The following is a 20,122-nucleotide window of genomic DNA, read 5'->3' as shown; positions in this document are numbered from 1 at the left end:
TAATGTTAAATGGCATCAAGACAGTATATCAGTCATTTACATATGTTGCTTATAGACGCCAAACTTATTAACACAATAAAACTGCTGCTCAGAAGCCTTCCTGCCTATTTTTCTCGTGGAGAATGTCAGTGTTGGAAGCACCTAGCCGCCTCGTATGGAAACACACGGGGTTGCCTTTCATATGGCACCCGGGAAAATAAACACATGAATCACCCGGGGTCCCCTCCGACCACTCGCCGAGGGAAGCGGGCGGCAGGCTGGATGCTTTGGTGCTCCGTGCATCGCCAGCACCGAGCACCCACAGCACCAGCTCCTCCTGGAGGCACGTCCCCTGCACAAGGGCGAGCAGCAGTGCGCTTTTTTGGGGATCCCCATGGCACCCAGAAAACTGGGACGTGCCCAGTGCCTCCCATTTGCAGCGTGCCCACTCCCTGCCCTCAGATCTGTGGCTGCGGAGAGCTGGAGGTGCTTGGAGAGGGCCACGGGAGCTGCGTGGATTTGTTTTCCTCGGTGCCATTTAAAGGCAACCCCGTGTGTCTCCGTACGAGGCAGCTAGGTGCTCCCGATGCCGACGCTCTCCGTCAGCAAAAGAAGCAGGAAGGCTTCTGAGCAGCAGTTTTATTGTGTTAATAAGTTTGGCGTCTATAAGCAACATATGTAAGTGGCTGATAAACCGTCTTGAAGCCATTTAACATTATGTTGGGGAGGTGAGCGGGAGCCAAGTCTGCAGATCTCCACTGCGACAACACAGCACGGTCCCCGCGGGGTTTTGGGGTCTGTCCCACCATCCGAGCAGTGCACTGATGCCATCGCATCTTCCCCTGCAGTTTTCCTGCCTTGCCATGGAGCAATCCCTTGTGGGATGGTGCCTTCCCCATCACTGGGGGCTTTTGGGGTTTTCTCTGGGACACGGTGTGGGGTTCAAGCTGTGGTGCAACCCCAAGGAGGTGCATGGCACAGGGAGAAACATTTTGCTGCAGTGCTGAGCCTGCAATAGGTGACAAAGTTTTTCCTTTAAGGGCAGCACCCTACAGCCCCGGGGTGAGCCGTGCTGTGGGGTGTAAACTGGGAAACCAAGCTTCCACCCCAAAACCAGTGGGGTGGTGCAGGCAGCCTGGCTGAGCCCTTCTGCTCGCTGCAGGTGGCACGAGTGCTGAGAAAAGTCACCAGGAATCCCCGTGCTATACCCAGAGCTTCCCAGAGCTTCCCACCACAGGTTTTGGGGAGATTTTTAGGGTCCAGGGCAGGGATTAGGGCAGTTTGCAACGGGGTGTGCAGCAGAACCATGCACCCCCTGCTGCTGCACCCCTGGGTGCCGGGGTGCTGAGCCAGGGGGCGGCTCCTACCTGCAGAATCCCACCTCGAGCTGGGTCTCACCTCGAATTTCAATCCTCCAGCTCCTCGGTGTGACGATGTCCCGGCAGAGCAGCAGGAAGCAGCCTGTCCCCTGCCTGCCTTCACCCCCCCAGGCTGGCAGGAGAAGGGAGCCCCATCACCCAGGACAGCCCATCGGGTGCCCCACCACCTCTCCGTGAAGAAATTCTCCCTAATGCCCAGTCACAGCCCCTCCAAAAACCTGTGCGCACTGATGTGGCATCTACACACGGAGACCCCATCCCCAAAACCTTATCTGTTTCTTGGGCTATGCTTGTAGGGAGCCCTGGGCACCAAAAAAAATCACATTCTGGGTCAGTTTTTCCTCCAAAACACTGCCTGGTGTCTGGGCTGTGACAGGCTCCACGCTCAATTTCTAGGAGCTCTGATGAAGAAAAAGCTGATTATTTCTTCCTCAGGAAGCTGATTATTCCCCGTGTCAGATTTGGGGCTTTTTCTAAGGAGTCATAAAATCAAAAAAGCCCCAGAGAGCCCCAGCTCTGCTGGGTGGAAGCCGAGGGCTGGGGCAGTTGTGCTGGGACCATGCCTGGCGGGGGCATTGCCACCTGCAGTGGGGGGGCTGCAGGTTTTGGGAAGGTCTGGGCAGGATTATGGGCACCTGCACCATCCTCTGTAGATGCTGTGAGATGTGCCCTGATCCTTTCAGGAGCTGGGGGTGTCAATGCAAAGAGCTGGGTGCAAAATTCCGGTTGCTTTGCAAGCGCAAAATTCACTTTAATGGCACGTGGCTGCATTTCCAGTGGGATACCCCACCTCAGAGAGCCTCCAGCGCAGGAGCCTGGGCACTACGAGGGCTCGAGGGATCCGGTCTCACCATTTGGTGCAAGTTTTTGGCTTTTGTGCTTTCCCCACCTCTCCTCCCAGCTGGATTAGGTTGGGATTGGATTAGATTGTGCCCATTGCAGCAGAGCCGGTGTCGGCACAGGGCTCCTGCTTTTTTTTTTTTTGGATGCAGCCCCTGCAAACAGCCGTGCCCATCCTGTTGCTGGGTGAGGAGCCAGCAGCATCTGTCCCTGCAGGACGGATCCCTTCCAGCCCCTACTGTGCAGCTGTGTGACCTGGGGGGCTTCCCCTCCCCGGGCTATGTGGTGGGATCCTCTCTCCATATCAGCCCGAGACTATGAACCAAATCTACTTCCCACCTATCCGTGCCAGTGCATGGATCTACCACCATCTCCACCGTTCCTGTGTGATTTGCATCCCTCCATCCTTCTATCTCTCCATCTCTCCCTCCATCCCTCTCTCCATCCATCAGCAGACCAGCCGAAAAAGCCACCTTACCAAGGGAAGGCTCGGGGAGGTGAGATAAATTCCCCCCCGAAGCCCAAGGGGTTGCTCGGGGGAGGCGTACTCCCCTCCAGCACATCCCTGAACCAAATGAAATAAATTAAAATAATAATAATATTAAAAAAAAAATTAAAAAAAAGGCTGAGGAGGCAGGGGCTGCAGCTCTGCCCTGGCAGGTAGGGCGGTGAGGAGGAGGAAGAGGAGGAGGAGGAGGAAATGAAGCAGCACTTTGAAGTCTGGTCAACTTTTAACATCCCGGCCAGCTGTGCCCGTGGCCACGCTCCGGGGCTCGGGCCCTGATTTTCCACCTCCTGCCCTCGCTGCTGTTACAGATTAACGGGGGGGGGGGGACACACACACGGCTCGCACCCGCCGGCACCGTGCCGGATCGGGCCCTGCTGTCCCCCCACCCACCCCCCAGCACCACGGGGGGCTGCCCCCACCCCCCCCACCCCAGGGCTGGATTTTGGTGCCCATCCCGTCCTCCTCTCCCTCTTCTTCCTCCCTCTTTCGTTTGCTCCCCGGGAAGCCGCCGCGACGCCGTTTGGCCGGGGAGAAGCCCCCGCTCTGCCCCGGTGGCACCCCCCGGCTCGGGGGGCAGGGACCCCCTGCGCGCCCCCCGCCCGGTCCCCGTGCCACAGCGGCCCCCCCCGGAGCCCCTTTCGTTGAAGGCAAAGCCCCCTTCCCACCACCAGCCGCTCCCCCCAGCCGGGCACCCCATGGGGATCTCCGGGCACCCACCCTGCAGGGGGATGCGGGGAGAACCCCCCCCGCCCCGGCCAGGGGGATGCAAGAGATCCGGGGGAAAAAATAAGATATAAAAAAAATAAAATCATTTTAATGATTTAATGGCACTCGGGGGGGTCCCCAAAGCAAAGAAGCTTCCCCCAAAATGTGCCCCGGAGAGGGGTGCGCAGGGGAGGTGCTGCCGGCGGGGGTCGCCTCCGGCCGCGGGGGGGGGCTTCGTCCCACAGGGGATGCTCGGGGGGCTTTGGGGCGGCCCCAAACGAAATCCCGGCCCCGCCGCCCCCCCCCGGCACCCGTGGCCGCTGTCCCGCAGCCCCAAAGGGGCAGGGAACGGGGAGGGCCGGGAGGGAACCGGGGGGAGGGAATGGGAATGGGAATGGGAATGGGAATGGGGCGGCACGGAGCGGAGCGGAGCTGCATGGAATGAAACGCTGCGAATCCGGCGCACGGCATCCGAGCCGAGCGCTGTCCCCGTGTCCTTCCCTTCCCTTCCCTTCCCTTCCCTTCCCTTCCCTTCCCTTCCCTTCCCTTCCCTTCCCTTCCCTTCCCTTCCCTTCCCTTCCCTTCCCTTCCCTTCCCTTCCCTTCCCTTCCCTTCCCTTCCCTTCCCTTCCCTTCCCTTTCCCCTTTTCTTCCCCTTTTCCCCTCCCCTTCCCCTTTTCCCCTTCCCCTTTTCCCCTTCCCCTTCCCTTCTCCTTTTTCCCTTCCCGTTTTTCCCTTTCCCTTTTCCCCCTTTCCCCTTTCCTTTCCCCTTTTCCCCTTTTCCCTTTTCCCCTTCCCTTCCCCTTTTCCCCTTTCCTTTCCCCTTTTCCCCTCCCCTTCCCCTTTTCCCCTTCCCCTTCCCTTCTCCTTTTTCCCTTCCCCTTTTTCCTTTCCCCTTTTCCCTTTCCCCTTTCCCCATCCCCTTCTCCCTTCCCTCCAGGTGCGCCCCGCTCCGCACCCGCTGCGCTCCCCGCCGGCAGCCCCAGCCGCGCGCTCCTTCCCGTTCCCCGTTTCTCCACAAATATCTATTTAAAAACGCCGAGACGTTTTTTTTTTTTTTTTTTTTTTTTTCTTCTCCCTCTCTTTTCGCCTCCTCGGAGGCGAAAAAAAAAATATATATATATATAAAAAAAATAATAAAAATAAAACAAACTCAACAAGCGGGGCCGAGCGCTGCGGCGTCGCCAAGGCTGCGCACCGCCGGCTGCGTCCCGCTCCCATCCTGCCGGGTCCCGCGGGTGGGCGCAGGACCTGGGGAGGTGGTGGGGGGGGGAGGACGTGGTCTGGGGGGAGGTGGGGGGCAGCGGGGGACCCGCGGGGGCCGGCGAGGAGCATTTCGGCCCAGCCAAGTGGAAAATAGACTTTCAGCCCCCTTTGTGCGGGAGGGAGGCAGCCCCCTCCTCCGCGCCGAAGCAGAGCCAAACTGCGGAGTGAACTCGGGACGGGCCCGCCGAGGGGGCTGCGCATCGCCCCCCCCCCAAACCACCCCCCCCCAGCAGCCTTGGGGAGGGGGATCACTTGCATGAAGCGGACGGGTTTTAGAAATATTATTTTTATTTTTTTATTTTTTTTTAATGTTTTTTTTCACGCTGTTTTTATTCCCCGCGCAGGATCGGACCCGTGGGAAGAGCTTTTGTCCGCCGCTGCCGGCGGCTGGGAGCCGGGGGGGGTAGGTGGTGGTGGGGGGGCGCGGACGGGCAGGGGGGGCGGCGCTGGGGTCTGGGGGGGGGGCTTCACCTTCCCCCCCACCCCTTCCTTTAACCCCCCCCCACCCCACCGCGACCCGCGGGGCTGCAGCCGGGCACCGAGGGGCTGCGGAGAGCTGGGGAGGGGGGGGCTCAGGGGAAAGGAGGAGGGGGGGGGGGGCGGGCGGGGACCCCCCCGGCCATCCCCAGCCCCGCTCCCCCAACTTGTGGGCTCGCCGGCGGCGGCTCCAGGCCGGTTTTTCAGGCGCTCTCTGCCTCCCCCCCCCCCCTTTCCTTCCAACCTTCCTCCCCCCCCCGCCTCCCCGCCGCCGGCCCCGGCCCCAGCCCCAGCCGCAGCCCCCCCAAGCCCCGCAGGTGAGGCCGCCCAGGCGGGCGGGCCGCCCCAGGTACCGGCTGTATTTGTAGGGCGAGCCGGGCTGGGGGCTGCGGGGCTGTGGGGTGAGGGGGTGCTGGGGGGGGTGCTGGGTGCGGGGCGAGGGGTGTAGGGTGCGGGATTTGGGGTGTAGGGTGCGGGATTTAGGGTGGAGGGTGTAAGGTGCGGGGTGTAGGGTGCGGGATTTAGGGTGTAGGGTGCGGGATTTAGGGTGTAGGGTGTAGGGTGCGGGGTGTAGGGTGCGGGATTTAGGGTGTAGGGTGCGGGGGCTGCCGGCAGCCCGCGGGTGGGCGGCGAGGGGGGTGTGGGGGGGTGGTGTGCGCGCGTGTGTGCATGTGCGTGTGTGCATGTGCGCGCGTGTGTGCGCGCGTGTACCCGGGGGGGAGGTTTCTTGCACACACACACCCCACACACACCCCACACACACACACGCGCGCACACGCACACGCAGCCGGGCGCGCACCCGCAGGACCGGCCCCGCTCCGGCCCCCCCAGGCGCAAACCATGTTCCAGCCGTCCGCCAAGCGCTGCTTCACCATCGAGTCCCTGGTGGCCAAGGACACCCCGCTGAGCCCCGACGAGCCCCTGCGCCCCCCCGCCGCCCTCCCCTACCCCGGCCCCGGCCCCGCCGCCGACTCCTTCCCGGGGGGCTTCCAGGGGGCTGCAGCCGCCGCCGGCCGGGCCCTGTACGGCAGCGCCGAGCTCGTTTTCCCCGAGGCCGTGGGGCACCCGGCTCTGCCCGTGGGACCCCCGCCGCTGCCCCCCCCGCACCCCTTTTTCGGGCCGCAGCACCGCGACCCCCTCAACTTCTACCCCTGGGTGCTGCGCAACCGCTTCTTCGGGCACCGCTTCCAAGGTGAGCGCGGAGCCGGGGGGGGGGGATTGGGGGTTTTGGGGAGGGGATGGAGGGGACCTGGGGGGGTTCAGGGGGTCCCGGGGAGCCCCGCCAAGAGCCGCCGGCCCCCACCTGTTGCTGCGCCGCGGGGCACGGCCGGGCCCGGAGCCCCCCGGGGCTGGGGGCGCAGCGCGGGCGGTCGGGGCTGGGAGCGGGGAGCTGCTGCCCTCGGGCCGGGCGCTTGCTTGTCTTGCTTTGCCGGCCTTTTTCCTTCTTTCTTTCCGTCTTGCTTTCCTTCTTTCCCTCTTTCTCTCCTCCCTGTCTTTTTTTTTTTTTTCTTACTTTCTTTCTCTATTTGTTTCTCTTTCCTCCTTTCCTTCTCTCCATATCTATCTTTCTTTCTTTCTTTCTTTCTTTCTTTCTTTCTTTCTTTCTTTCTTTCTTTCTTTCTTTCTTTCCTTTCTTTCTTTCTTTCTTTCTTTCTTTTTCTCTCTCTCTTTCTCTTTCTCTCTTTCTCTCTCTTTCCCTTTCTCTCTCTCCTTTCTTTCCCTCTTTCTTTCATTCTCTCTTTCTTCTTTCTCTTTTCTCTGTTTCTTTCTGTTTCTTTCTTTCCCTGCTGTTTTCTTTCCCTGTTTCTTTTTCTTTCTCTTCCGTTATTTTTGTTCTTAATTTCTTTCTCATTTTTTTAAAAAAAATCCTTCTTTCCTAATCGCTCACTTTTCTCTGCCTGCCTTCCTCTTTATTCTCCTTCTGTCTTTTCCTAACTCCCTCTTCCTTTCTTCTTTCCGTTCGCTGTGTCCTATCTCTTTTTCCTTTCCTTTCCTTTCCTTTCCTTTCCTTTCCTTTCCTTTCCTTTCCTTTCCTTTCCTTTCCTTTCCTTTCCTTTCCTTTCCTTTCCTTTCCTTTCCTTTCCTTTCCTTTCCTTTCCTTTCCTTTCCTTTCCTTTCCTTTCCTTTCCTTTCTCTTCTTTCCTTTCCATTTTTTTCCTTTCCTCTCCCCTCCTTTCCCTCTCCTCCCATCCCCATTCCCCATTTTCCAGCCCGAGCCCCGCCGGCGGCTGCAGCTCCCGGTGCGGCCCCGCAGTGCCCGCAGCGGCTCCCCCGGTGCTGCCGGCCCCGCGGGGCTCTGCCGCGCCTGTCCGGCCGGCCGTCTCGCTGCCTGGTCCTCTAATCCTTTTTCTTTCTCATGTTTCCTTTGCTTTATTCATTTTTTCATTTTTTTTCCCTTTTTTTTCTCTTTTTTCCCTTTTTTTCCACTTTTTTCCCTTTTTTCTTTTTTTTTTCCTTTTTTTTCCCTTTTTTTCCTTTTTTTTCCTTCTTTATTTTTTTTTAATTTCCTTTCTTTTTCTTTCTTTCTTTCTTTCTTTCTTTTCTTTCTTTCTTTTTCTCCCTCTTTCCTTCCTCTTTCGTTTCCTTCCTCTTTTTCTCTTTCTTTCTGACTTTCCCTCAGCCTCAGTCTCGTTCCCTCTCTCACTTCTCTCCCGTAGCATTTTTCCTTCTGTCTGTCACAGAATGCTTTGGGTTGGAAGGGACCTTACAGATCACCCAGTTCCACCCTCCTCACTTTTTTCTTTCTTTCTTTCCCTTTCTCTTTATTTTTTCTTTCTGTCTGTCTGTCTTTCTGCCTTTCAGCCTTTCCATCTTTCTGTATTTTCTTTTTTTTTTTCTTTGCCTTTTCAAATTTATTTTACTTTATCTTTTTTCTTTTTCTTTCTGTCTCTTTTTCTTTCCCCATTCTCTCCTTTTCCTTCCTTCTTTCTCTTTCTCTCTTTTTACCCCTTTCATTTTCCTTTCTCTTTTTTTCTCTCAGTTTTTCCCTTGTCATCTCTCACTTTCTCCCCTTTCTTTCCCCTCTTGTCTTTTCATCCTGACTTTCCCATTTGCTCAGCCTCCTCTCTCATCTCTTCGTCCTTCTTTCTCCTTCCCCTCTTCTTTCTCCCCTCGCCTCATTTCTCTCCCTGCTCTCTTTCTTCCCCAGCTCTCTCCGTGCCTTTTCTCTCTCCCCTTTTCCTCTGTCTCCCCCTTCCCCTCCCGCTCTGCCCCGTGCCCAGCCGGGAAGGAGACAACAAGCCGGGCGGGATCACCGCGGTGCCGGGGGGGCTCCCATCCTTCCCTACCTTCCCCCAGACCCCAGATCCCAAAAGACCCCATCCCACACGGTGCCGGGGGTGCCTCCACGGGGTCTGACTCTTCCGCTCTGCCCGCAGGGAGCGAGGTGTCCCAGGAGAGCCTGCTCCTGCACGGGCCCTTCGCCCGCAAACCCAAGCGCATCCGCACCGCCTTCTCGCCGTCCCAGCTCCTGCGGTTGGAGAGGGCCTTCGAGAAGAACCACTACGTGGTGGGCGCCGAGCGCAAGCAGCTGGCCAGCAGCCTCAGCCTCTCCGAGACCCAGGTACGGCACGGCACGGCACGGCACGGCACGGCACGGCACGGCACGGCACGGCCGGCAGCAGCTCTGCGCCGAAACTGCTCCGGGCCGGGCGAAATCCCGGCTCCTGTCTCCAGGAATCGTGCACGGAAATTGTGCTGGAGCTGCGCAGGTTTTTTTGGGGTCAGGTCGGGCTTTTTTTTGGTGGTGGGGAGCTGCTGCTGTTGGCTGAGCAGTGTTTCGGATCAAGATCCCCTGCAGCTGGGGCTGGGGCTCGGGTAGGGACGCAGGTTCCCCCCCGCGCTCTCGAGTCGGAGTCGTTTTCCGGTGTTGTTCCTTGTTTGCTCGGGTGTTTTGCTGCGTGCAAAATATGTTTTTAAAAACCTGGTGACCAAAGCAGAAGCGGTGTCACCCCTCTGGCAGAGAGCTGCAAAAATCTGTCTTAACCTGGCCCAGTTTTGGGGTCTGTGGGCAGACTCAGGACGGTGCAAAGAAATGTGCCCGCTAAGGGTGCGCGCTCCCAGGGCTTCTTTCAGCTGCAGCTTTCGGATTTTAGGAAAGACATCGCACAGGCATTTGGCCCTCAGTGTAGGAGATGAGGAAGGGGGGTGAAGGTGAAAGGAAAAGTGTATGGTGCCAAGGGAAAAGAGGGGGATTGGGGCCGAGCAGCCCCGCATGCTGGGTACGCTGGTCCCAAAACCCCGGGCGAAGGCACGCTGCCTCTCCTAATATCCAGCGAGGGAGTCAACGAGGAGAGTGTCTGCCAAATTCTGGCTGTTAATTTGGCTTGTTTTCCGTATTCAATTTAATGGAAAATAAAATCTATCCATACCATTGCAAACTAAAGGCAGAGCCGTGGGAGTTCCTCGCAGCCGCTGCCTTGTCCTCGCCCAGGCTCCGCCGGCTTCGGCGCGAGCAAAACCTGCAAATGCAGCCCCGTGAGAGGGAAGTTAGCAGGGAAAATTCCCTGTAACGGGGACAGCGGGCGGCCGCAGAGCAAGGAGATTTAACCAAAAGCAGGCAGCTGGGAGGACGGACTGAGCCCCGTAAGGGCACCGTGTTTGGGGGATGCAGCCCCGAAGCAGGGCATGGCAGGAGCTGGCACCCCGGCTCCATCCCCTCTCGCCTTTCTTTGCTGCTTCGGCCACTTCTCGGGGCTGAAAACGGTGCTAAGAAAAAGAAAAGAAAAGAAAAAAAAAAAAGCTGAAAGGTCAAAGAACAACCAGCAGCTTGCCTGGGCGGGAAGGGCAGCTGCGGGGTGCCCGGGGGCGCTCAGAGCCCCTCGCATTTTGCACCATTGCCCCGAGCCGAAAGGCAATTTCTTGGGAGAAAGCAGAGGTATCTGTCTCTAAATCCGCCTGCAGAAACAGAATCGCAGCGAGAGGCAATATCTATATGTATTTTTTACACAGTGCAGCCTGCTTTGTAGTTCTGTATCTCCTCGCTCCGGGGAAGCTGCGGCACTGCCGGGTCGTTGTGCACGGGGGGAGCCTCAGCCCCAGGACCAGGGCGCTGCAGAGAAACCTCCTCCCCGCCAGCTTTGTGCCTTAAAATATAACCCCATATTAGATATCGTTTAGATATATTTATGTGGATAAATATATGTTATATACAGGCGTTTAAAATATTCTATTAATTACCCAGAGGGAAATAACCCAGCCGTGTGGTGTGGGACCGGGCACTGACTGAGCAGGGCTGGAGGTGGGGAGAGGCAGCCAGGGGCTGCTGGTGGTTACCCAACATATTTTATGTCCTGTGACCCTGCTGCTGTCACCTCCTTGCTTCAGGGCACGTGCAGGGGATGCTGAGCCCCACAAACCCCTCTAAAATCCCCCGCCGTGCTCCGTGCCATGCGGTGGCATCGCCCCAGGCGTGCCTCCACCCGTGGCCGGTGCCCCGTCCCGTGTCCCAAGCGGTGTGTGGGTGAGTGGATGAGTTTTTTTTTTTATTTTGGAGCAGTGCACAGGGGCTGGGGGGCTGCTGGGCCTGGACTCCTCTTTTTCAGCCTCTTTTCCCCTGCAAAGGGCAGCTCGGTGGTGCTGAGCCGGGTCCAGCCAGGGAGCAACACCTGGAGCAGCCCCAGGGGGAGGTGAAAAGGGTACCAGCGTCCTCCCCAAAGCAGGAACCGCCTTGGGCCATGGGGGGAGCGGTGGGGACAGGTGATTAACCCCTTCCCAGCCCTCCTCCCACCAAGGTGCTGCCTCGGCCTGGGATGACAGGAAGAGGAAAAAAAAAAAAAAAAAAAATGAAAAAAAGGGGGTTTTGGAGAAAAGGAAGCGTCAGCGGCAAATATAGGGGTGTAGTGGGATGATGCCGGGGGGGCACGGCGCAAGAGGAGCCGGCCGCGTGCCGGGATGACGCAGAGGCGTGGGGACAGCGTGTGCCACGTACCCGGGCCCATGGGACGCGTGGGACGTGCGTGTGTGGGGCTGGTGCGACACGGGGAGACGGCGTTTGCGTGTGCCAGGCGGCGTGGGACAGGACGGGACACGGGGACTGGGGCGTGCCAGGCGGGGCGGCGCAGGCGGTGACGGCGCCGTGCCCATCGTTGGTGGCACCGGGCCGCCCCGGTTACCCGGTTTCGCTGGCCCACGGGTTGGGAAATGGCTTTGCAGAGTGGATTTTGTGCAGCGAGGCCTCGTGTGAAATTCTGCACGCCGCAGGCTGAGCCGCTCCATCCCCGGCAGCACGTGGAGAGAGCGCCGGGGGACACCCCCCGCGGGGTCCCCTGCCCAAAGCGCTGGGCTCCTGCCCAGCTGCGAGGTGTGGGGTGATTGTGGCCATGCCGTGTGTGACCCCACAAGCCCTTCTGGTGTCCTGCTTGCAGGGCTGGCTGCCCCCAGCCCCCGTGGGCCGCAGCGGTGCCAGTAATCATTGACAGAGCGGCCCCGTGACCGTGCGGTGCCAGCGGATGCCTGGAAGTTACAGGAGGAGAAAGATGGGACGCAGATAAACCCGGAGAGCAGCCGGGCTGCAGTGCAGGGCGGGTGGGTGGGCTGGGTTCTGTGCGCCCAGCTGGGGCTGCAGCTCCTGGGGGAAATTTGGAGCCCCCCGACAGCTCCGTACCGTGGGCCGTCCGCTCTCCCCAGCTCGGATTCACACCGCAGCAGAGTGATGTCCCCACGGCAGGACACCTGGAGGCTGGAAAAATGGGGTAGGGGAGAAATTGGGAGCCTGGGGGCCTCCAAATGGGACAAGGTGGCAGCTGGGGACCGTCCCCATCAGATGGCTCCTGCCTTGTAGGGGTGCACAGCGCAGCTCCCCTGTCCTGTCTGGGACACGAGCCAGGGGCACGCTTCTTGGGCACGGAGCAGCAAGGTGCCAAGAAATGGCAATTGCTTTTGGGGTGCTCCCTTCCCAACCTTTGTGTCTCACTAAAGCAAACTCCCGAGTTTTGGGGTGTTTTTTAAAAGAAAAGGCAGCGTAGCCTGGCTGGGGCTTCGTGGCATCGCGCCGGGGGCTTCGTGCGCTGCGCCCCGGTGGGAGCAGCACTGCCTGCGCCATCGGGGTCCCAGCTGGGGACCCTGCAGGTGACAGCATGGCATGAGGGGGTGGCAGCAGGGCTGGTCCCTGGGTCGCGGCTGCTGCAGAGCTCCTCCAGCTGAAAGGCTGCTGCTGGAGCCTCGTGCTTACACCCACAGCATCGCTCCCGTCCTGGAGCTGCTGGGGACACGCGGCCGGCCCGAAGGGTTGGGGACAGCCTCACCTTGGCACAGAGCTGCCTCTGTGGGTGCTGTCGGCCTCGTGCAAGCAGGGCTGGGAGAAAACCCCAAGGGAGAGCGGGATTTTTGGGTGGATGTCATCACCCGGTGGTGGTAACGTCTGGGACCCCCTCACATTGCGGGGGGTGTCACGCTGTGGGGGTCTCATACTGCTCCAATTAAAACATTTGGGGCCAAGAACCCCAAAGACAACGTGCTGTGGCTCCACGCAGCCAGGAAACTCCCCCAATCCTGCAGCCACTTCGGGTGAGACAGCATCAGGACGGGGTCCTTTGAGCTGAACAGCGCTCGGGAGGATGTGGGAGATGCCTCGCCCCCAGCTCTGATTGCCACAGAGCCGCAGCCAAGCAGCTTGATCGCTTTATACCTCGGTTTCCCCCCGCTCTACCCCAGGGATAAGGCAACTTCCCCGCTCCCAGAGGGCCGGGAGCTTTAATTAAAGTTTGCAAAGTGCTCCGCGGTTGGTGAATGAAAGGCGCCAGCTCGGTATTGTTTGAGAAATGCCCCAAAGCGAGGAAAGCGAATGGTTTGAGTCCCGGCCGGGGTTACAACAGGCGGCGGTGCCATAAAGCAGCTGGTTCGGTGCAACGAGCGCGCCTCGGAGCCACTGAGCGGCCCCCTGCGCCCCGGGAGGGCTTCGCTCCCCTGGGAATCAGGGGCTGAGGGACGACCTTGGCCTGCTGAGAAACCCCCCGGAGCAGGAGGCGAGCACGGGCTGGGAGCAGAGCCCGAGGAATGGGGCTGAAGGGGGGCACGATCCGGGACGTGGCCGCTGCAGGTGATGGCTCCCACCCGCTGCGTCGCGGGGCTGGCATCGGCGGCCGAGCAGCGGCACCTAGTGTCCTGCCAGGGCCCGCGAGGCTGGGCAGCATCCCGCAGCACTGCTCAGCATCCTACAGCACTGCTCAGCATCCTACAACACCCCACAGCACCCCACAGCACCGCCAGCAGCTCCCTGCACCGCCGAATTCCCGGCTGCTCTCGGCGCCCCAAGTGGTGCCGCATCCGTCGCAGGAGCTGCCCCCGAGCGTGGAGACGCCGCAGCCTCTGCGGGCTGCTGGGGCAGCCTGGTGGTGGAAAACCTTTCCTCGCACCCAAATGCTGTGAATTTATCCTCTAGGTTAGCCCCCTGGTTGTTTGCAGTCTTTGAGAGCCTCAGAGCCTTCCCTCAGGCTTTTGCGCAGCAGGGGCGCAAAGCGACGGAGCCGCACGATGGGCTCGGCCCCAAAATGCCCGTTATTGCCCCATTTTATTGGCCTGGGGAGGTGAGGGGCTTGGTCGGGCTGTGCCTGGAGATGAAGCAGGGCCGGGAGCTGGTGGTGTCACCCTAACCCCAGGGCATGATGTGTGGGGACAGCTCTTTGTGACCTCCAGGTGGCCATCGGGGACACCCACGGCAGCAGGGTGCTGGGCACCCGCTCCCATCCTGCGAAGCGCAGCAGGGGAAGGGAAACTGAGGCAGGGCTGGGACCTCTTTGTGGCCACTCTTGGGGGAAAATGGAGAAATGGGAACTCACTGGGAACTCACAGGAGATTGCCTGTCCTCTCCTCGCTCTCCCCCAGGTGAAAGTGTGGTTCCAGAACCGGCGGACGAAATACAAACGGCAGAAGCTGGAGGAGGAAGGGCCGGACTCGGACCAGAAGAAGAAAGGCTCCCACCACATCAACCGATGGCGCCTCGCCACCAAGCAGTCGAGCGGAGAAGACATCGACGTCACCTCCAACGACTAAGGCAGGGACAGGCTCCTGGTGCAGCCACCATGGAGAGGAACCCGGGGGACGAAGGGGGGACACGCGCGGCGGCACCGCCACGCGAACTCTAGGGACGCCAGCGCCCAAGCCGCCACCGCCGGTCCTCCGGGGGCCCCGCACCCCGTTCCCCCCCGCCGCCCGCGGTGCCCGGGGCATCCCTCGGGGGCGCTTTTTGGGAAGCCCCCGCCCGAGCCGAGGAGGAGGAAGAGGAGGCTGCCAGGGCCCCGCGCCCCGGGACGCGACCGCGCATCCTCCTCCGCGCTGGAAGCCGCCCGTCAGCCGTGAGCTCGACTCAAAACGTCCTACCTAGAAGCTCAATGTGCCCAGCCCTGTTTTTTTTTGTTCGTTTGTTCTTTTTTTTTTTTTTTTTGGCCTCCCTCTCCCCCCTCCTCTTTTCTCTGTCGTCGTTTTGTTGTGTTTTTGTTTTTTTTTTGTTTTTTTTTTTTCCTCGTTCCGTTCCGTTTTTACACCGTTTCGTTTTAATTTATTCTCTTTTATTTTTTTTTTTTGTGCCCGTGTGCGTGCGTTCACCCGTCGTAGGTAGTCAGCAGCTGTAGCGTGTGTGTTAACTGCGTGGAAATAAAAAAAGCCAAAATGCGCTCCAACCGCGGCTCCTTGCCTCCGCCGCCCCCCTCGCCCACCCCAGGGGCATCCCACGAGGACGTGGCCACCGGGACGCTGGCGTCACCGGCCACGGGTGGCATCCCCACGGCGGTGGCATCGCCGTGGGGTGAGGACGGTGGTGGGAAAGCAGCAGGAGAAGGGGGCAGCTCCCGGTGGGGGCCGCGCCGTCGCCGGGGGGGCCGCAGGTATGCCAGGTATGCGGCGGCTTCGGGGCTGGCAGCCCCCTCACACCTGCACCGGGGATTGAATGTCGAGGGAGAGGCAGCCCCAGAGCGAGCAGGAATGCCCCGGTCCGATGGGAAACGGGGTGCTGGGGGTTACCCGGGGACCCCCCCCAGCTCCGGGCACTCGTGGACCCCCAGCACAGCAGGATTTGGGGTGAGGGATAAGGGTTGGGCACCCTCCTGGGGTCTGGGGGATGGATGTTTTAAATAATTTTCTATATATAATAGGCAAATATAAGCATTATATATTATATATATACAAATCTGTGTATATATGATATATACAAGTCCATATAAAAATTATTTGCTATATACAAATATCATATATACACACACACATATATATAGGATAAAAATTGCTGCTCTTTGGGATGGGACAGCCCTCTCCCCACCTGCAGGGAAAAGCCCCGTCCTTGGAGCAGCCCCCCCAGCCAAGCAAAATGATGAGAATTTGGGGTGTTTCTCGTGTTTTCAAGGAGTTTGAAGGCCTGCACCTGGTGGCACAGCCCCACGGGTCCCGCAGCCCCCTCCGTTCCTCCCCGCCTGGCCCCCACGCAGCAAGGACACCCGGGAGAGGCGGCGAGGTCTTTAAAGATTTTTAATTCCAGACACGGAGAAGTGTTAACATAAAGTGTGGCGGTCGAGAAATCCATCGAGAAGGTTAAAAAGAGGCCCCCCCCCCCGGGGGCCGGGTGCGCGCGGCAGCGGCTGGAAGACGTGGCCGGGCGGCGATGCCCGCGGGCTGCGGGGCGGAGGAGCCGACACGAGGCAGCCCCACCGACAAAAAAAAAACCCCAAGGGCAAAGGGGACGGCTCCCAAAACGCGGGGAGGTGCCAGGCTGCGGGTACCCGACGGTGCCAGGAGCTGATTTCGAGGCTCTGGCACGAGGTGCTGGTGCCACCCGAGGGCTGCGGGCGCTGCGTGGCCCCCTGCCCCGGCACCGCGGCCACCTGCCCTTGCCTCGCCGCACGTGGGGATGGAGAGCCAAAAATAACCAGCAAGGCATCAAAAAGCAAAGGAGCTGCGAGTGAGGGGAAGTGGAGAAACTGAGAAAAGGGGAGAAGCAGCCAGGAGCACCAAAAAATAAAATAGGTTCGGGCAGCGGGCGTGCATGGGACGCGGGCGATTAGTGGGGTGGCTGCGGTGCCGGGTGCTGCCGCTCGTCCCCCACGTCCCCAGATAGGGAAATCCCAAGCGATGAGGCTGGCAGAGCTCAGAGCTGGTGTTTGATGACCACAGCTCTAGGAGGAGAGCAGGGCCGAGCCATTTCCCATTTTCCATTTCCCATTTCCCACTGCAGGCTCCAGGGCACCAGCACCAGAGCCCCGTGGCCGTCCCCTGGCTGTCCCCATCCGGCTCGGGGAGCAGCCCCCAGTCACCCCTTCCAGGAGGGAACCTTAACTCCTCGCTGGCACCTTTTGCTGCAACCTGGTCCTCATTATTTCTTAATTAACATATCCAAGAAATCAATTAACTGCGACATTTCTAATTAAATACTACAGGAGATGATCATCTCATTATTATTATCTGCTGAGGTGAACAACTTGATGTGTGTGGGGGGTGTTGTTTTTTTTTTTGTGTTTTTTTTTTTCCTTCCCATTTCTTCCACTTCCCCAATTATAGGAAATAATAAATGCAAATGGTTGGGTTGTTCTCACAAACCGAAGGCTCCTTTTGTACATTAGGAAAGTCGGAGAGATTAATTAGCTATTAAGTGAGTGTGCATAATGTTATCATTAGCTGTTGTGTGTATTCCTTTTTGGCACGATCTGCTGTCCTAATAAACAGTCCTAATGTGCTGCCACTTCCCCAGTGCCGTGCTTTTCCCCTCCTCAGACGGCACCGGGAGCTGAGCACGACGCCGAGCCCACCTCCCAAACACAGCCCCAAGCACCAACCCTGCCAGGAGCCGTGTGGGGTGCCCCAAGGACGAGCACAGCAGTTCCCAAAAGTGACACCGGGCACCCCGTGTGGCCCCAGAGGGTCCTGCTGCGGAGCATCCCAGCCTTGGATTTGGGGATTTGGGGATTTGGGGATTTGGGGTCCGGTGCGTGGCCAGGGGCCGGGCAGTGCCGAACGGCCCCGCTGTTTTCGTGTCCCGGTGCCCTTGTGCTGGGGGGACGCTGCCTCTCTGCTGCTCCCCAAACGTGCTCCTCATCCACACACCTTGTCCTGCTCCCCAGGTGAGGGGAAAACCCCGGGGGGGACACTCGGGGAAGGGCAGCAGAGGGGAGACCCGAGCCCCGCGTTGGGTTCCAGCTCCGCTGCTCTCCCGGGTGCGCACACAGCCGGACTCACGGCGCCCTCAAGTCCCACATAATTTTGGGGGCCTGCAGCCCCCCCAGCACGGCCCTCACCCCACAAACACCTCTGGCACAGAACCCGGCCCTCCTGACTCGCAGAGCAGGGGGGAGCAGGAAACCCAAAGCAGCGCAGCCCTCCTTGTGCGCCGCGGGATCAGCCCTCCGCTAATGAGCTCCGCGGCGAGCCGAAACGCTCCGCAGGTGAAATGTGCCCAGGGAAAACCCCTCCGTGCGCCCCTTCCCCTCTCACAAACCAGGAACCGGCTCCTTTCCTAAGCAAAACCTGCTCGGTTCGTGCTTTTTTTTTTCCCCTGGTGTCTCTCCGAAAGGAGTGCAGCGAGCGGGGCCGCGGCTATTTCCCCGCGCGGCTCCGTAATTAGCCGTGCGCGCTGCAAATTACTCACTCCATCTGCAGGCCCGGCAGGTAGCGGAGTTCACAGCCACCAAATCTTTGATCAGTAATTACGGTGCAAAAAGCAAATCAGCGGCTCCCTCCTCGCTCCACCCCTCAGAAACCACCCCACTACAAAGTGAAGGCTCCGTCGCACCCCCCCCCGCTCAAAAAACAAACAAACAAACAACCCAAAGCCCCAGATAAAAAAGCTTTGCAGCATCTCAGCAGAATGGCTCGGGCACAAAACCCACCCTGGGGGCTTGTGGGGAGCTCAGCTCTGGGCTCAGCTACGCCGCCAGCCCCCGATGTGTGTTTAAGACCAGCTCCATCCCCGCTTCGGGCACATCCCGCAGCACCCCAGGGCGCTCTGCGCCTCTCCGCACCCAGCACGGTCCCGTTTTTGGGGTGACCCCTCCGCAGCGGGATCGCAGGGTGATGCGGGAGGGCAGAAAATGCTTCCCCAAATATTTGGTTTGGGGAAAGTGCTCCCCAGGGTGCTGCTCAGCAGCTGGTTTTGCACGGGGAGCAGCAGCGCTGCCGGTGCCGCTGTGCCATCGCGCCAGCATCCCCCCAAAAACCCTGTAGGGACCCCAGGGGTGGCCTCGCTTGGTGCTGAGCATACATTCATCTCATCTAGTGCACTGGAAGAACTCTGCTGGGTCAGCTCCAGCTGTCCTTTACCCCGGTGGAAATGCAGAGAGCTCCACGAGCTCTGCGTCCCCACCAGTGCCAGGGACAAAACGGGAGCTGGGCTGGCAGCCGGGCTCCGGCTCAGCCTGGTGCAGCTCCAGCAAGAGCAGCAAACGGGGGCTGAGCCCTCCCAGCCCCAAACATTGCACCACATCCTTGTGCGTACATTCTGTGTCAGTGGCAATTTGGTTTTCCCCCCAAACCCCCTCCCCACCCTCCCCAGGTCCCCCCATCACCAACACGCCTCCGTCCCTGCAATGGGCCAGGAGACCGTGACCAAAATCCACCCCTCTGACCCTCAGGGAGTTGCTTTGGGGTTTGCCCTCGTGCAAAAGATGCTGGAAAGCCAAATTACGGCCCCAAACCCAACCAAGAGTGGCCAGGGGAGTTTTGCTGGGCTGTGGGATCAGGCACCCACGTGGGATGTGGCTCCCGTACCCAGGAAGAGCCCCGAAGCCACGTCCATGCACAGAGGAGAGGGATTTGATGCCCTGCTGGGGGTTTGTCCCACCTGACTTGAAGCAGCTCAACGTGGAGCAGCCGGAGAGCGAGATGGACAGACGGACGGACACCTGCAGGGTGCAGTTAGCCCCTCTGCCCGGGGCTGTGGCATCAGGAACCCCTCACAGAGCTGCACCCAGGTGGCTTGGATCGACTGCCTTACCTGCAGAGCGCCTGCACTAGGTGGGACAAACCCCATCCGTTACCTCTGTGCCAAGAAAAGCAGGAATTAAGCTCATTTTTGCTGGGAAATCCCTTCCCATGCAGGGCACGTTGGCTTTCCAGCCCCTCGACCCCTCACGGCACACCAAATCCCGTGGGTGCAGCAGGTGCCGGCGCTCACCAAGCTCCCCAGGGCTCAGCACCGGCGCTGCTTTCGTGCACAATCACCGGGGCAGGACGGCCACGAAATTGGTACAGGACACTTCTCAAACACCCTATCAAGCACTCGAAACTCATGCACCCTCTGGGCTCTGTGGAGTTACTTCTGTGCAGCATCAGTGCCGGGGTTTAATTCGCATTGGGAACAGGATTTGCTCGGTGAAGCCTACTCTCGTGTGGTTAGGTACAGCCAGGTAACCGTCCCGGAAACTTCCCTCCATGCAGTGCTAAAAGGTCAGGGATTATTCCTTAGCTAGTTCTCTAAAAGTGTTTGAATGCGATCGCTCGCTGCTGCTCCTGTGGCTAGGTTAAAACGATTTCAGTGTTAATCTTCCCGAGTGGTGTGAGGTGTCAGTTCTCCCCAGGTGTTAGTTCGCTCCCCGGTCTCCGGGAGGGGCAGCGCCTTCCTAGCGCTGAGCTCTAGGCTCGTCTCGTCTCCTTGCTGTGTTTTTATCCCAGGCGTGATCTCGAGCTTCCCCCGGCCCTCCCCAGCTCTCCTGGGCCGGGAGGCCGAGCAGCTCCCACTTACAGCCCCTTGTTGTAGACCACGGTCTTGCTGGCGGTGGCCATCGCGATCTCCGGCTCCAGCCGGGCCGTCTCGATCTGCGGAAACAAAGAGGAGAGGTCAGAGCTGCTGTGCCCGGCAGGGCCGTGTCCCAAATATGAGGGGTTTTGTGGCCGCAGTCCGGCCTTCTGGAGTCACTCCGAGTTGTAAATGTGGGTGAAGGACGGAGAAAGAGAGAGCGTGCCACTACTTGGTGCGTCATTTCTGCCTTTCCGCGCCCTTCAGGACACGAAGTCCTGTACTTTGAGCCTCCAAACACCCCTGGGTTGATGGA

General features: G+C 59.5%; 2 protein-coding genes across 3 annotated transcripts in view; one reads left to right on the top strand and one right to left on the bottom strand.

Moving 5' to 3' along the window:
• Nucleotides 1-5,774: 5,774 nt before the first annotated feature.
• LOC309877309 (homeobox protein EMX1-like) lies at nucleotides 5,775-14,259 on the top strand. The gene is made up of 3 exons (XM_082758580.1): nucleotides 5,775-6,345; nucleotides 8,531-8,715; nucleotides 13,977-14,259. Exons 1-3 carry the CDS (start codon nucleotides 5,823-5,825, stop codon nucleotides 14,142-14,144), a joined length of 876 nt encoding a protein of 291 aa, XP_082614706.1. The 5' UTR covers nucleotides 5,775-5,822; the 3' UTR covers nucleotides 14,145-14,259.
• A 5,401-nt stretch (nucleotides 14,260-19,660) lies between these two features.
• SFXN5 (sideroflexin 5) overlaps nucleotides 19,661-20,122 on the bottom strand; it is an 83,785-nt gene continuing 83,323 nt past the window's right edge. For both annotated transcript variants that reach the window (XM_082760252.1, XM_082760251.1), the window contains exon 14: nucleotides 19,661-19,886. In XM_082760252.1, the coding sequence (XP_082616378.1) occupies nucleotides 19,809-19,886 (78 nt within the window). In that variant the 3' untranslated portion in view covers nucleotides 19,661-19,808. The remainder of the gene's footprint in view (nucleotides 19,887-20,122) is intronic.

This window comes from Aythya marila, assembly GCF_965140915.1.
Source record: "Aythya marila genome assembly, chromosome: 4".
In the NCBI taxonomy this organism is placed as follows: Eukaryota; Metazoa; Chordata; class Aves; order Anseriformes; family Anatidae; genus Aythya; species Aythya marila.
The sequence above is the reverse complement of the archived record's forward strand: the minus strand, read 5'-3'. Positions and strand labels throughout refer to the sequence as shown.

What these genes read in the sequence shown, in the direction of transcription:
- LOC309877309 (XM_082758580.1), top strand. Translation starts at nt 5,823, where the DNA reads ATGTGCGTGTGTGCATGTGCGCGCGTGTGTGCGCGCGTGTACCCGGGG. An exon ending in CTTCGGGCACCGCTTCCAAG is followed by an intron (nt 6,346 to 8,530) that starts GTGAGCGCGGAG and finishes CTCTGCCCGCAG; the next exon opens with GGAGCGAGGTGTCCCAGGAG. An exon ending in TCAGCCTCTCCGAGACCCAG is followed by an intron (nt 8,716 to 13,976) that starts GTACGGCACGGC and finishes GCTCTCCCCCAG; the next exon opens with GTGAAAGTGTGGTTCCAGAA.